This window comes from Anser anser (assembly GCF_964211835.1).
Source record: "Anser anser genome assembly, chromosome: 10".
Lineage (NCBI taxonomy): Eukaryota > Metazoa > Chordata > Aves > Anseriformes > Anatidae > Anser > Anser anser.
The window spans coordinates 20665807-20681625 of NC_139730.1; the positions used below are offsets into that span (position 1 = coordinate 20665807).

General features: G+C 34.5%; 1 protein-coding gene across 7 annotated transcripts in view; it reads right to left on the minus strand.

Moving 5' to 3' along the window:
* The window catches only part of DMXL2 (Dmx like 2), a 55354-nt gene that overhangs the window by 1627 nt on the left and 37908 nt on the right, over positions 1 to 15819 (minus strand). For 3 of the 7 annotated variants that reach the window (XM_083850071.1, XM_083850069.1, XM_083850075.1), the window contains 17 exons: positions 15298 to 15428; positions 14353 to 14601; positions 12174 to 12355; positions 11299 to 11429; positions 10209 to 10294; positions 9757 to 9958; positions 8835 to 8952; positions 7983 to 8045; positions 7499 to 7585; positions 7300 to 7421; positions 6383 to 6521; positions 5805 to 5865; positions 5595 to 5722; positions 3615 to 3692; positions 2916 to 3007; positions 2277 to 2329; positions 982 to 1199 (listed from right to left, as the gene is read on the minus strand). In XM_083850071.1, coding sequence (XP_083706197.1) covers positions 982 to 1199; positions 2277 to 2329; positions 2916 to 3007; positions 3615 to 3692; positions 5595 to 5722; positions 5805 to 5865; positions 6383 to 6521; positions 7300 to 7421; positions 7499 to 7585; positions 7983 to 8045; positions 8835 to 8952; positions 9757 to 9958; positions 10209 to 10294; positions 11299 to 11429; positions 12174 to 12355; positions 14353 to 14601; positions 15298 to 15428 — 2140 coding nt within the window. Of the gene's footprint in view, positions 1 to 981; positions 1200 to 2276; positions 2330 to 2915; positions 3008 to 3614; positions 3693 to 5594; positions 5723 to 5804; positions 5866 to 6382; positions 6522 to 7299; positions 7422 to 7498; positions 7586 to 7982; positions 8046 to 8834; positions 8953 to 9756; positions 9959 to 10208; positions 10295 to 11298; positions 11430 to 12173; positions 12356 to 14352; positions 14602 to 15297; positions 15429 to 15819 lie in introns of those variants that run through there. The other 4 variants (XM_083850070.1, XM_083850073.1, XM_083850072.1 and 1 more) reach the window with 4 other exon arrangements.

Consider the following 15819-nt stretch of genomic DNA (forward strand, 5'->3'; position numbering starts at 1 on the left):
AAGTCCAAGAGTCTTAAGAGGTTTTTGATGAAGCGTAATGCAAAATAGCATAAAGCTACCATACTGTAGGCCAGTTGGTTACTCTGCAGGGCAAAGCTGCTGTTTTACCTGATCAGCGGTGCCTGCCAGCTTCCTCCCCATGAAAGGTGCAGAAAAGAACAGGTTGCATTTTTATCCAAGATGAAGATGACTGTGTCAGCTTTGCAGCAGCTGGAAATGCTTTTCTGCTAAGGAATGCTGCAGAGAGTCTGCAGCATAATTAATGAGCGTGCAGAGTGGCAGTGCAACTGTCTGAGCTGTCCTGTGTCCCAGGCTGCAGGAGCTCTCACCAAGAGCAGGCCACAAAGCACGCACAGGCAAAGAAGGCACCTATTAACACTGCACAGTCTGGCTAAAAAGAAAGAAACTGTGTTCTCAATCTCTTTACCATGTTTTTGTATTTCCTTCCTTTACTGCTCAGGAAATAAGCCCTTTAAAACAGGGACTTCGTTTCTGTTATTTCTGTGTGTGTCTGACTACTATGAGACTCCAGTAGCTGCCTGGGACATCAAAGTAAACAGAAGTTGGTGTTACAACAACTTTATGAGATGTTAAGGTTACTGAGTGCCTGCTGAGTATTACAAACATCCAAAGACCAAAACCAACACATCTTTGAGGGAAAAATAAATCTAAGATTTCAGAATCATGCATTTTGCTTTATCCATTTAAAATTCAGTCACACAACTTTTAAAAGACTATTTTATCTTCTTTAGTGGAGAACAAAAGCTAATTGCTTTAGAAGCATGTTAGTATATTTAAGCTTACGTTATGAATACAAAGCAAGCATCCTGTGTAACAAGTGTAGAAGTTTTGTGGATTTTTTTTTTTTTACTGTTTCGTTACCACATTCATCTGGCAATTTACAGCATGCTGATCAAAATATATCTATACAGGACCTAAGGTAAATACTCTTATTACAACTCAGCTACTCTTAAGGCTTACCTTCATGTTACCTTCTGCTGAGCCTGTAACAAAATAATCCTCAGAAGGGTCCAGTGCAAGGGCCTTTACAGCTGATTCATGTGCTTGGAAGGTATAAAGGATTTGCCTCTGTCTGATGTCAAAGATGCAGATATAACCCTTCCTACCGCCAGAGATTAGCAGTTGATGTTTAGGTGCATACTGAAGTACCGTGGCGCCATGATCATGACAGGTGAAGGCTGAAGAAGGATGCCACAGTTGAATCGATTTGAAACTGTAAGTAGCTTTCTATCTTAAAATGCGTTTCTGCTAGGAATTGTTATCTGAACGTTTTCTAACTTGACAGATGCATTCCTTCATATTGGTAATGTCATATCAGTTAACAGCTCTTTGCTATTATTAGGGCAACACAAGTCTAATGCACAAGAAAGCGTGATATGCAGTCTAACTCAAGTTAGAATACAGGCACATACATGAATTAAAAAAAATAAATAAAATTCACCATATATATTAAGCTAAATTAAATTCCTGAGTTTAAAATGTATATATTCTAATTTCCTGAATTCTAATTTGCATAGGAGCCCTAACTCGATTTCTTCAAAATGAGACTGAACTTCTGTGCAATCTGCTACTTTTAAAATATGAAAGTAAGAATGCCCCTGTTGTTTACACAGGTAATTGCTATGTTTATTCATGTATTACAAGTGTTTATGGCTGTTTATGATGGTTGAATTTGTTCTTTTACAAACCCTACATATCAAATTTGTATTTTTTTCCATAGTGCAAGATGATAGAATTTTGCTTTAGTTCTTTATGTAAAGATGAAATTATTGAACCTGAACAAATAGATACAAACATCTTGTTAAGAATCTAGTCCAAGTGCTGAAAAACATGGACAGTGTTTTCTGAGTTGCTTCTACTATTACCTACAATTGTATTTTCTCCTGTACTTCAGTAGAGTACTGGATCTATTTATTAAGTGCTAGTTTAAGTGAAAGCCTGCATACACGCAAACTTTAATAACGCAGATGCTTAGTTTTTTTCAGGACTGTATTCAAATAGTGCAGGCTTTATTAATATTGTCACGAAAATATCTTTATGTATGATCGTCCTTCTTCATACTTTTCTATATAGAGCAGATTATCATCATGCTGGAGACTACATAGTATCAGTCCTGGTGCATGCACTAGTGTGGCACACAAATACTTAAGACTAGTACCCCAGCATATATTTCTCTCCTTGACCCAAACGTATACACAAACTGTATTTCTTGAGTCAGTGAAAAGAAGACATCTGATTTTCTCTGCAGCACTTACCATGTATAAGACTGTTACCAGATGAAACCAACATGTCCCAGAGGCACACATTTCTGAAGGGGAAAAAAAGTCATTATGGCTTGTTGATAAGCGATTCATAGTGTGACATGACTCAGAGGGTTCTTGTGTTCTGTGTCAAAACCTAGAAGGTAGAACTGAACAAGGAGCCCTTGACTCTTTGCAGTCACTGGAGAGCATACGTAAAGACTTAAGAGCTTAACTCTTTCTGTGCTCTTTTGTCCTTCACAATGGAGACTATACTTTCTGCCTTTAAGATGTGTACTAATCCTAGGTCATACCAAGAAATTATAGGAGTTGCTCTTTTCAGAGAAAAATAATTACCTTGACTTTACTGAACATATTTCTCCCCTAGCAACAGCAGCACCTCAGAACTAGTATTTGGAATACACCTTGAAAAAAATGGTCAACTGTTGACCATACCTTATATAAACTATGAGTTGGGAAACAAATGACTGAAGGAATGATGTTCAAAGAAACAACCTGTCAAGTCCAAGCTGTAACAAAGCTTATAATGCTGATCCTTGCAATGTCAGCCACACATTAATGCATGAAAGGCAGTGGGTTAATGGACATTAATTGGTAGCTTTGGTGAAATTTTTTGGTGATCTTTAAACACACCTGTTATCATTGGACTGTCCCGATGTGGCAACTAGACTTGAAGAGGTTATAAATGCAAAGTCACTTGTGGTTTTACTGTGACACTGCCAACTCTATTAAAAACAAAACAAAACAAAAACACAGATGCGATCTTATTGGTTGTCATCTGCAACAAAAGTTACTATTAGTGTGATGTTACTGATAGCATACTGCAAGCAGTCTTTTAAAGTTTTAAAAGCTAAAAAACAGATATAAAACACAGCTTGAAGTCCAAAGGATGAAGTAATGAATTAAAAAACAGTATAAAAATATAATACAACAATTGAATTATAAAAAAAAATCACATAGCATAGCATTAGCCTGAATTTCAAATTAAGCATTGTCTTTGTGTACAGTTAATTAGCAGTGAAAAAAAAAAAAAAAGAGTGTACTTTTACTACGTCTTGGGACTGTAAAGTCATTACTGTGAGCTCTGATTTTTAATTTAATTAAGGGTAATGCTGGTAGTATTTGTAATTACATTGCAGCTTATGGCTCTTCTACAATTAGTTTTCCAAAAACATATTATTGCACCACACATACTGGTAAAATATGCTAATTAAAAAGCAGCAAAATCAAAAATGCCTCAGTGAAACTCTTACACCCTTGGCTTGCCTGAAATCTTGAAGACTCAAGTTTTGTCTATAAAAAGAATTAAAAAAAAGTTGTCTATTTACTTACCAGATAGGGCTTAGGATTTGAGGTGGTTTGGTTTACTTGCCAAATACTTAGAAATCCTTCACCATCAGCAACACCACACTGCAAGAAGTGAAATGCATTTATTAGCATAACTTATTGGTTACTGGATGTTTGCTTCATGACAGCAAACAGCTGAATTCGGGAAAAAAAACAACAACATACCAAACCCACAAAACCACTGCCTACACATCAAATATCAACAACAATGGTTTTCAGATAGAACAAGCAAATTAGAAGGCAATTCAGTTCAGCACTGATTGTTTAATGATTAATGATGGATGCTTTCCTAGATGCCTAAACCTTTTCTGGAACTGAAGGCATTTTAAGTGTGGAAGCTTATCATTTGAATACTGTTTTTAAACACTAAAGCCTACAGAGGAATCATTACTCCCCGACTGTTTGAAAATGCTTAGTAAAGTAAGATGCATGACAGCGTCTCATAAAAGCATGATTTTGAACACAATTTTGGAAAGACTGTATTGTATCATGTATCATTATTGTACCATTAACAACTGAGCCAATTAACCAAAATGCATGGCAATTATACTGTATATTCCATACTGTTATAAAAGTTTTACAAAATGTTTTTAGAAACATTTATAATTATTTTTCATATTTTCTCTGTCTGGTCATGAGTCCTGCTTGAGCGACCTCCATGTGAAGCAGCAGAGATAATTTATTCTTTTAAAAATTGATTCCTGTATGATGTTAGATTATAATATTTCAAACATAATCAAAACACTGATTTAAAAAAATAAATAAACGAGGTTTTATGCTACCTGAAAAAAGATGATGTGGTAGGAGAGATTTTATGTTTCTAAATGTTGTTTCTTACAGTCATGCCAACTCCTTTAATTCACTTTTTATGCCCCTTAACTACAATGAAATTAAATAGTTACATTTTATGCCAGTAAAATGCAGAGGACAAGACTTCTTGAAATAACAGAACATACTATATGAAAAACTGAGGAGGTGGGTATTTCTCCCAATTCCCTTCTCTTTGTCCACTGTTTTCTGCAGTTTACCTCATGCTCATTTCTGGCCAAAGTATGTGGCTCTTTTGTAGTTTTTTTATTTCTCTACACTGTAGATTTACTCTCTTCAACTAATGGGCTGCAAGTATATCTTCTAGGTAACACATTCTGTCAAAACTTTATCATAGCCAGAAAGCAAGTATGAAGCACTTCTTGAACACCTAAACCTAATCTAATATAAGTTTGCTTCTGCAAAATAGGTAAGTTCAATTTTTTTTAATGTTTAATTTAAAAAACCCTCCACGTAGAAACACAGGTTTCAGAAAAGGGAGACAAGAAGTCTGAAAATAGTGCAAAGGGGATATATAATACTGAGAGTTGCTTAAAATGTAGTTAATAATAAAGACTAGCCAGAGATTAACAGACAGATAAAATGACTTGACAGCCCCCAGAAATTCCCTTTTGAGTGAATCATATTGGGCTTCCCTTATGGGGACAGCAGAAAGGAGGCTTCAGATCTATCTATCTTGTAAATGATAGTTAAATTTTAGAGAGATTAAATGTGTGTGTGTGTGACAGAGACAGAGAGAGTTTGAGAATAAATTGTTTTGAGACTGCTTAGACTATGAAGGGAATAAATAGTTTTAGGAAGGGACAGGTAAGAGAAGACAGTCAAGCTGATATAAATCAGTGCATTTCTCCTGCAACAGAATTTACTCTTGAGGTGTAAAGACAGCGGAGATTACTGAAAATCTTGCTTTGTATTAATATAACCCCACTTGTATCAGCATGAAGCTGATAGAAAAGAAGGGAGTATAAAGGTCAATGTTTATTATAAAGCTTCAGTATGCAGCGAAAATGAAATCATACTGGTTATGCCATCTTATGAGTTTTGTGTGTTATCAATTAGAACTGTTTTAGAGGTCACAGCACTATCAAATGTGTTCTCTTATGAATAATGAAATTTAAAATTCTAAATTGTACCTACCTTATTGCCCTGTGAATTGAAATACATTCTTGTAACCCTGGCATTCCCAGCCTGTCGGAAGCATACCAATTGCTGTGGCCTTGTCCATTCAAACATTCGAACGCTACCATCTTGTGCTCCTGTAAGATCTGAGATCAAAAACAGATGTTCATTAATACAGAATAATAAAAAAAAATATTTACTTCGTACTGGCAATTCTGATTTACTTACAATACTGATGGACTGGATGTGAAGCCATTCTCTTGACATTATTCAGATTCCTTTTAATAAGCTTCATAAAAAAAAGGATATAAAAATAATTTTAAAATAAAAATCAAGATAAGACACAAACGCATTATTCAGCCTTATTTATTCTACCATACGTAAATGTTCCCCCCAGTTAAAAAGCTTGTAAACTAACATTATTTCTAGCTAATTATATCTAGTTGTCTTTAGATTTTAGATTTTCGGTCACGAAATTTCAGATCATGTTATCTTCTATTGTACAGAGATCTGATGCAATACTTCTGATATTAGTCCCAAAGCAAGATTTTTTTTTCTTTTTGAAAAACTGCTAGTCCTAGCTCCTCAAAGGTCCCATAAGAAAAACTTGACTGTCACATTTTTTTCTAAGTTCCAATAATTCTATGCCACAATCTACAAGAAAATACTTAGTTTTGTCAGGTCTTGGCCACTGCAGGCCTTTTACGTCAACACTGAATTAACAGTATGATTTATATACTCTAGGACTTTACTAAAAAATACAGCAAATAATTGTGTCGAGAGCTGCATGCAACAAAAGTACTTACCACGCCAGCTCCAGTGCTAGTTTGACCACTGCCTAACCATGGCATAGATGAAGATGGTTGTATCTGATTCACTCCAAAAGATGGTGCAGTTGACTGTGTTAGTGTTGTGGTAGAACCACGAAAGTCAACATCATCAGAACTGTAAAAAAAAAACAAAACACGGCAGCTTTTGCTTTAAAAAAATGCTTCTTTGCTATCAGTGTTGTTTGCTTATCTCATGGTTTAGAGCCCAATGACAGTGGATAGAGGAAGTAATTATAATGAGACAATAATTGCACAATTCCTACACTTACATTATACAAACATTTTCCAAATGCTCCAAATATATCAATTTTTAACCTGAACAGATGATTCTAACCATGGTAGATGCTGACAATACAAGCTCCCTTGAGGAGAACATTGCTGGTAAAAGAATGGACAGAAGGATAATACAGCATCCAACATTGATGACCTGTGCATCTATTCTGTGCAATGAAATGTAGTGCAAGTAAGTGCTTGCTGCAGCTGACACATTCACACTTCTCACCATGATAATGGTAGTAGCTGACTGTAGTTCAGGCTATTGCACTAGACAGCTAGCATCAGCTACCACAAGTAGCCTCAACACTGAAACGATGCAACTGCAAGTGTTTCTGAGGTAGTGCTTCCTTTAGTAGCTTATGCATCACAGGAGTTTACTTCACTGAACAGTGCAGACATGCCCAATATACTTAAACCCCTCAAAATCTTATTTTTATCATGTGTAGAACATAGCCATATTCTTTTCCCTTCCCTCACCACTACTCCTTTGGACCGTAATCTGAAACCTACTGAAGATTATTCAATTAACATTCTTTTGTGTACAGTCAACATTTACTATAACTATATACCCAGCATCACGGTAAACTCTTACTATAACCACAAAGAAATAATCCTACCTTTTAGACTCTCTGTCATATTCTTCCCCAATCCATATAAATGACTGAGCAGCAAGTAGAGCTGAAATATCAAGTTCTTGAACATCATGTGTAGATGCCAAAACAATTTCATTGCTGTTTGCCTATGCAGAACAAATAGAAAACTTATACTAACTTTAACTAAGATTTATTGCACATACTAGTAATATTTAAGGCTTACCTTATTAACTGCAAATGCCATTATCATATCTGATTCTTTGTGAATGATTTTTGCTTTTCCTCCAGGGTAGCCAAGATCTGCTTCAACCTACAAAACATTTATGAGAAATTTTAATTAGAGTGAAAATCCATTTTGTAGTGGTACATTCAGACTGCAAAAGTCGATACAAAATTCATGCAAGAAAAGTTCAGTGGCCTCAGCATTGTTTAGGAAGCAAACTTTAGAATTCTCATACTGTTTGGTGTTCTAAAAGTCAGAAGTTATGTCTGAGTGTAAGAAACACAAAGTTGTGTGCGCAACACTGTTTACAAGGTGTTCACTCATCCCAATTATAGGACATCCAAAGTTAATTCATTCACTGATTAAAAGCCTGCCACACAGACTACACAGAACACATAGCTTCTGTTAGTCACATTAAAGAAAGAAAAGCCAGTTCCACAGAACTTTTAAGAATGTGCTAGAGGTTTGGGAGAAGGGATACTACCTTGTTTTTGTGATCTTCTGCTACGCAGTTTTGTTTGACCTGCTCCACACGATCTTCTACAGACTACATAACATCACACAGTCACAAACACAAAACACATGCACAAACAAATATAAAAAAAGAATGAAACATTCCAAACTAGATTTTAAAGGCCACTGTCAGCAAATGATGACAAATGTATTATTAACTTCTTATAAAAGGCACAGGAACTATGACAGCAATCTAAACAAACTCACTTAAAATGTAATGCCTCCTAGATGAACACAAAATGTATGATATAGCAAATAAATGGAGGAGTAATACACACACAAACTCCATACTTACAAGAAACCTTAAAGATATTAAATAGTATAGTTATTTTGCATGGTACTGGTGTTGGTTAAAATTTACAATTACAACTCGTTACAGTTGTAACAGGTACAATTCATAAAACCCCATATTATATATTATTATATAATATTACTTTTATATGTATATATTACTCATGCATATATACATATACACAAAGTAATAGCTCATTGAAATTTCTTTTTCAATATGACAACAAAAATATATGAATACAAAAGTTTATTTACTTATTATCTTTATTGTAAATGTTATTTTTCTTTACTAGGACAGTATTTAAATACATAAAGGTAAGGTGAAATATGTCTTGTCTAAAAATATTTGGTTCAGTTAGTGTTTCAATAAACAACATGACAGTCATGTTGACTAAATGAAAAACACTGTAAAATGAAAGAAATTGAAATGCCAACAAAAATGGAAAGAAAATTTAAAAGATACTGAAGAGACTGAAGAACAGTTATAACTGAGCTTTCTTAAAAAAAAAATAAAGTTAAATCCTTTGTTTACCTCACTTTGCTTTCTTTTCTTTGTGAATATGTATCTTATGAAGGTCTCCTGAAGAAGTTCTTGCTTCACAAGAAAATGCCATAGCCTTTTTGCTGGAAGAGCTGAATAATCCTTTGATCTGGATGACGCAGGAAAAATGAAAAGGCTTCTGTCTAATTAAAGGTAGATAACATCCCCCTATCCATCCCTAAATTTGGAGAATGACTCCAAATTACTTTAAATGAAATTCCAAATTTAAGTTCTAATTTGTACATGGCAAATATCAAGGGATACATATTTTTTTTTTACATTTGTTAGAATATGTTAATAAAATCCTATAGTACCAACCATGCAAATTATATATCTCATATATAGTCACATATAGCTAACAAAACAAAAGTTGTTTTTTAGTATTTGGAGAAAAGCAAAACTATTTTTTGAGTTGGAAATATCCTTCAACATCTGCATTTGAAGATTCCTGCAAGCATGACACAGGTCCAACATAGGAGGATTGACTTTATAAGGACTGTACTACAACTCTTTTTCTCTTCTCCTACTGGCATCTGCATATACTATATAACTTTTGTGGCTGAGGTAGGGTGGGAGATAGCTACTACTGGAGGAATAGAAGAAGAGGTTGAATAGGGTCTTCCTAGCAGAAGCTATTGCCCTCAATTTGTAGTCCTCCAAGCACTGCTCTTTCCTTCTTATTTTCCTTTCTTAATGCATCTGAGAAAGGTGCAGCAGAATAAGAAAAGCAGCTGCAGGAGACAGCTGCATAAGAAGTCACATAGGGACACAGGAAAATGGTTTCTGTAAAGCATTGTCTGGAACTAAGATCTAGCTAATCTTCATTTGGCTGTTTAGCTTCAGGGGGAAGTAATCTTTAATATGTCTATGGTCAAGGAATGTGTTTTTTTTTTCTAGGGAAAAAAATATTTACTTGAATGGTGTGTTTTCAGGTTCAATCATTGCTTTATTGCGGAGAATAGCCGGTCCTGCACCTACTCCAAGGTCACTAGGATAAGTGTTAATGTAGTTTGGCGGTGGGCCTTCAAACTGGTCCATTCTGTCTTGAAGAATCTGTTCCCAGTGTTCCAAATTTTTTATTACAGCAATGCCTAATGGTGATGTTACAGGCAGATCTAAACAGAAATATTAAAAAGTAAGGCTTAGAGAAAAAATAATATAACTTACAGCACATATAAAAAAAAGTAGAATAATAAAATCATTTAAAAAAATCTTCAAAGAAAATGTATTTGTTTGCAACTGTCACAAATAGTGTTTTAAATTATATACATTTTAAAATAAAAATTAAGCGATGTATTTAAAAGCAAAGTCTGACAGAAAGACACTTGTTAAGAAAACTAAAATGTTAAGTTGAATTTCACGTACCAATGAATTCCAGACCAGCAATAGGAAAGAAGTTCTTAACATTGTGCAGAACTAGTTTTACCATTGTCAGATGCAGAAGAGCCCAGCTGTATAAAAACAATAGTTTTAGTTGTGCTGAAACAACACTAACATGTCTGTCTGCAGAACAGGTTTTTTTTTCTTTTACCTAATACACAGATCAGAAAAACAGCACAGATGGTTCACCAAGGCTTTTAAATTTAACAGACATGTAAAGAGAGACATATCTATCAGCTATGCAATGTAAGGCTGTCTCCCCCCCCATAACAGTAAGCATCGCTTTCTCTTTATAAATTTAAGATTATTGAATTATTTTCCATAAAAAACATATCATATAAAAGAGTGTGCACATGTGAGCCTCTGCAAGAATGTGATTTAAGTACAAGCCTCCTGAAATACTTCCTGAAGTTCTCCAGTGAAATCACAATGAATACAGACAAGCAATTACTTGAATTTGGTATTCATGCTAGTTTTCCCAACTGAAAGAATCTCACAAGTACTAAAATTACAAAGCCTGTAGAGTGTAAGGACTAAAGAGAGAATCGAAAAGTAAAACACATTAAAAAAGCCATAATTTTTTTCCACTTTTATAATGCTAAGTTCATGTGCTTTATTCCATTTTATCTTGCAACATTTTCTCTTTAAGTGTTCTATTTAATCTGTCTCTAATTCAAGAACTAAGGACCAATCACACTTGAATCAGTTTTCTGAAACATCATTCTAGAGCTGGCATTGTAGTAGCTCATGCTCCTTGTGTCTTAAAGATGACAGGTATTACTTGTCTTCTTCTTAGGGTATTTCTTGTTTGTTTCCCTTCCCACCAAGAAAAGCCAAAACACAGCTCTGAGTTGCTAATCCCATTTTCTTCAGGAAAGTAAATGGGTAAATGTTTGTTACTGTGATCAAAATTTGTTGCTCCTGTAATCCCACTGACAGAGGTACAACTGTCCATGGCACTAAAAATACTCAACTGAACCTGTGGACTGTGTAGAAGACCTGTATGTTCTTTAATTTGGAAGAAAAGGTAAGCATGTGACATTATTATTCTAAAACAGTGGCAATTTCTTCTAACCTGTAAGAATTGGCATCTTTGTGTTCCTGGATCTGTATGTCAGAGAGGAAAGCATCATCCTCTTCCTCATCACTATGAATGCTTTCATCAGAATCATATATTACGCCGCTGTCTGACAAAGGAAGAAATGGCTGCAATGCAAAATAAAAGTCTGCTTTAAAACTAGTTTTCTGATCTCTTTAGACTCTTTTAGTTTAGGTATCATTTAAATTCTTTGACAACGATAACAACATATAAATAAGGTTCCCTAAAAAAAACCCAGACCAAGTAGCAATGGGAACAGTGTTTATCTCTATTATTGGCAAGAGCCCTATTTTGAAAGTTAAGTAACAGACCTGAGGTTAAGTAACAGACTTGAGACTCTTTATCTTTAATTAAGATGAAGCTTTTTAAGATGATGCAGCTTACTATGAAGAGCACTGAAAAATTTCACATTATTTTTGTCCTATAGAACTTCAGGGAGTAGAAATACTCTTGTGAACTGTAACTTCACAAAAGTAACTGTAACTGTAACTGTCTACAACTTCCTTGTGAGGGGGAGTGGAGAGGCAGGCGCTGACCTATTCTCCTTAATCACCAGTGATAGGACCCACGGGAATAGTGTCAAGGTGAGGCAGGGGAGGTTTAGGCTGGACATCAGGAAGAGGTTCTTCACCGAGAGGGTAGTCACACACTGGAACAGGCTCCCCAGTGAAGTAGTCACTGCACCAAGCCTGTCTGAATTAAAGAAGTGATTGGACTGTGCACTTAGTCACATGGTCTAAAATTCTGGGTAGACCTGTGCAGTGCCAGGAGTTGGACTTGATCCTTATGGGTCCCTTCCAACTCGGGATATTCTATGATTCTATGAACTTATATTTTCCATTTTAAATTACCTTTGCCATAAAGTAGTCCCACATGCTGAGCTCTGGAGGGATGAATTTTTCTTTGTAAGAGGGTCTTTCTGCAGGCACAGGTGGAGGTACAATGCTGTCTTTTACTGGTCTTCCTGGCACGAGCATTCTCATATTAAAACGACGACGATGTTTATCCATTTCTTCTGAAGGAAGAGGTGGTGCTAAACTCAGATAATTTGAAAAGCTGATGTTAACATCGCATCTTTCAAAGTAGTTGTATTTTATAATTGAAGGAAATTAAAACATTATTATTGGTACTAACTTCTACCAATTCAGGAATCAAAGCCAGCCTAAATAAATTAAGTGTAATCATACAGAAAGTTCCGTTATGATAAATTAAATAACTGTAGCATTGGGTATATCATGAGAAATACGTTTTATTATCTGGATGAAGTTTTCAGTAGATGTAGCATTTAGCTTCTCAAGAAAGAAAAATTAAGATATTCTGTTCAGAAATAGAAGCAATATATAAAATTTCACTAAACAGTAAACTGCACAATTAGCATTAGTTATTCAAAATATAAGTCAAGGAACTCTTAAGATAGTAAAGAGAATTTGAGTAGTCTTTTTGACAACTGAAGTCTATTGTAAAATGTTATGATTTAAACCATCTTAATAGTTATCAAAATATAAATGTGGAATTAGACTTTTAAAGTGTCATTGGGCAGGTAACATTGAAGATTACACTTACTTTATTACAAAGGAGGTAGATATTAAAAAACTTTTTTTAGAAGCCATCACTAATATTCATCTACACTGCAAGTTTTTACAAACCTTCATTAACATCCTCTGAAACATCAGAAACTGTAGCAGCTTGTAGGTTAAAGGAAAACAGAATACATCTCAAATGAAAATATGACTTTTTATAAAAAGTTGTTTATATTAACACATTGTCAAAATAAATGATCATTCCTAAAATGATTATTCTCAAATAAGCTTAATTTATTCCATAAAAGAGAAATAAGTTATGAATACTTATAATGATGCAATTCAGAATGCTAATTGACCAATGGTGACTGTATGATAATGTCATCAATGACAGCAATCATTGTGATTAGAAGTAACTTGTTTCCAAGTTACTGCAATAGTTATACAGTAGGGCTTCTCTCTCACATACAGAAAACCTAGGTATTAGCACTGATTTATACCATCTATTCTTCACTAAAAATAATGACTGAGAGCACTGAAAAGTGTTATAAGCAAGCACCTAATAGTAGTTTCATAAAGAAGTATGCTTAGGACGCTTGTTTGAATCAAAACATCTGAGTTAAAATTACTCATCACTAATTTATTTTTCTGGTGATTTAATATCAAATGCAGGTTTGAGTTACAAAAGTACTGGCAATGCCATTATAAGTGCCATCAGTTCTTACATTAAGAAAAATAATGGTGTATACTAGTAATTCTGAAACTTTTATACTGGGAAATACACAGAGCAATCCACATGCAGGTTGCTTACCATGCTTCTGGGATACATTCCCTGTGTCACAACACTGATTTCATCACTACTTGTCAAAGCTACTTGGTGTGATGGCTCACTGTTAACAATATTGTTGTTATCTTGCTGTTTAAGCACTTTGCTTTACCTTGAACTGAAATTTTTCATCGTTGTTTTAGAAAGACTGAAGGAAAAATCCCAAGAAAACTATGTTGTGTGTAAAAGTAATTAAATGCGGAAGTCCAATGACTTTCTATAACCAATCTAAGTAGAGATTAAAAAAAAAAAATCAAAACTCTATCCCATCAACACTCTTGTTTTTTGTGACAACAGTCAGTCACAAAGATGAAGTCTGGATTATTTTTTTTTTAATCTAACAAGTGCTCAGACAACAGTCTTCAAGTCCTGAATTAAAATTAATACCACTATCTAAAATCACAGTTAAATTATCAGGTCAAATTAAAAAGTTGCCTTCTGAGTAAATACCTGTATTTTTTTAATGGTAAATTCAAAATATGCTGGGTGCCAGTACAAGGGACAACTGTGAGAAAGACTAACATTTTTTTGGCTTTTTTACTAATGTACGAGATTTCTTGCCCGTAGATACTTAAAATAATGCTTGCTTGTTTTTTGTCTTTAAAAGGAAAGAAATCTTCCCTTATAAGTTACTAAAAGGTACAAAATACAAATAATTAGTATGACCTTTAGAAAACAGAGTACCTGGGATATTTTCTGATTGTCTTCGAGGTTTTACAAGTAGTTTCACTCCGCCTCCAAAAACGGCAGCCCACATTCGGCTGTTCAATGGATGGGCTGCTAGTCGAAATAATTCGTTACATGAATTGGTTGCCAGGGCATGTATAAGCAGACTCAGGTAGACAGCTACAACAGCTTCACAAAGAAGAATGTTTAACTTTGGTTGATCTTCATCCTGAGCTGAACTTAAAAGATTTATAAGTGAACTCACACCTGCAAAGAGAAGAGGAAAAGTTCTGTATTAAATGAGTAGGTTTACAAAAAGGGAAAAAGTCAATGTGACATCTCTACCTTTTATGGTAAACAGACTAATAGCCACTTGATACATTTATTCAGATGAAATATACTATTATTATTTTTCTTAAAATCATAAAGATTGAAGTAAAAAAACCTTCTTTGGTCTGGGACTTCTGAATTGTGTCTCAGTTCAGTTTGCCTGTGAAACTCCTGCACTATTGCCAGAGTTGACCTCAAAATACTAAATCTATGTTAGTACATCAAAAGTAGCTGTTTTGACAGCTACAGCAAGTAAAGCATGTATGTAAGACAGTACTGTTTAAACAGCTAACAGAAAAGCTTTGCTTGGGGGTGAGAAAGACTGGAAGAAAACATTTTAGGACAACAAATTAACAGCTTACAGACTTTATCCTGAGGATCCCCATTTCTTCGAATAAGGCTTGAAATACAGAAAGTTTATTTTTTTGTTTTGATATGTGAAGATGCTAAAGGCTGTTACTCATTTGAGAACTAAATACAAAACACTTACCCATCATTGATCATCCAGATTTGGATGAAAGATTAGCATCAAGTTGTACTGTAAGTTATTGTATTACAGAACAGTGAGAAAATATTGAAATGTGGAGCTTGTCCAGTGAGTGGTGTTTAAAATAACCATTATTTTTGTCTCACCAGGCCACTGAGCAGGAGACGAGTTTGGAGTTGCATGCTCTTCAATACTTTCTGTCCTCAGTCGGCGTCGATCACTCAAAAGCAGTCCTTGATAAACCATCCCTGTAAACTGATTTGCTTCTGTTTGACTGCTAAATACAAATCAATTTTTTTTCTAATGAGAAAGGATTTTAGAATATTTTTGTAATCAAGTATATGTACATTTCTCATTTTAGTTAGAAAATGCAACATTTAAAATTCTACAGGATTAAGTAAAGAGTTATATAATTTCATGGAATACAAAATGTTTTTTAAAATTAAAACTTTGTATGTTTTTACAACTTTCTCTTCCAGTTCTAGTTTTAAATATAAATTTTCTGAAACCTGACTTAATTTAGGCTCAGATATTTCCTGTGCACCCCTATTCAGCAATGGATGTGCTGTGGAAAACAGCACTCAAATGTTCTCTCAGAAGCATCCTAAGAGTGACACCAGATTGTCCTGTTATTTGTTGGAAAAAAATGACTGCTGTTATTTTATCTG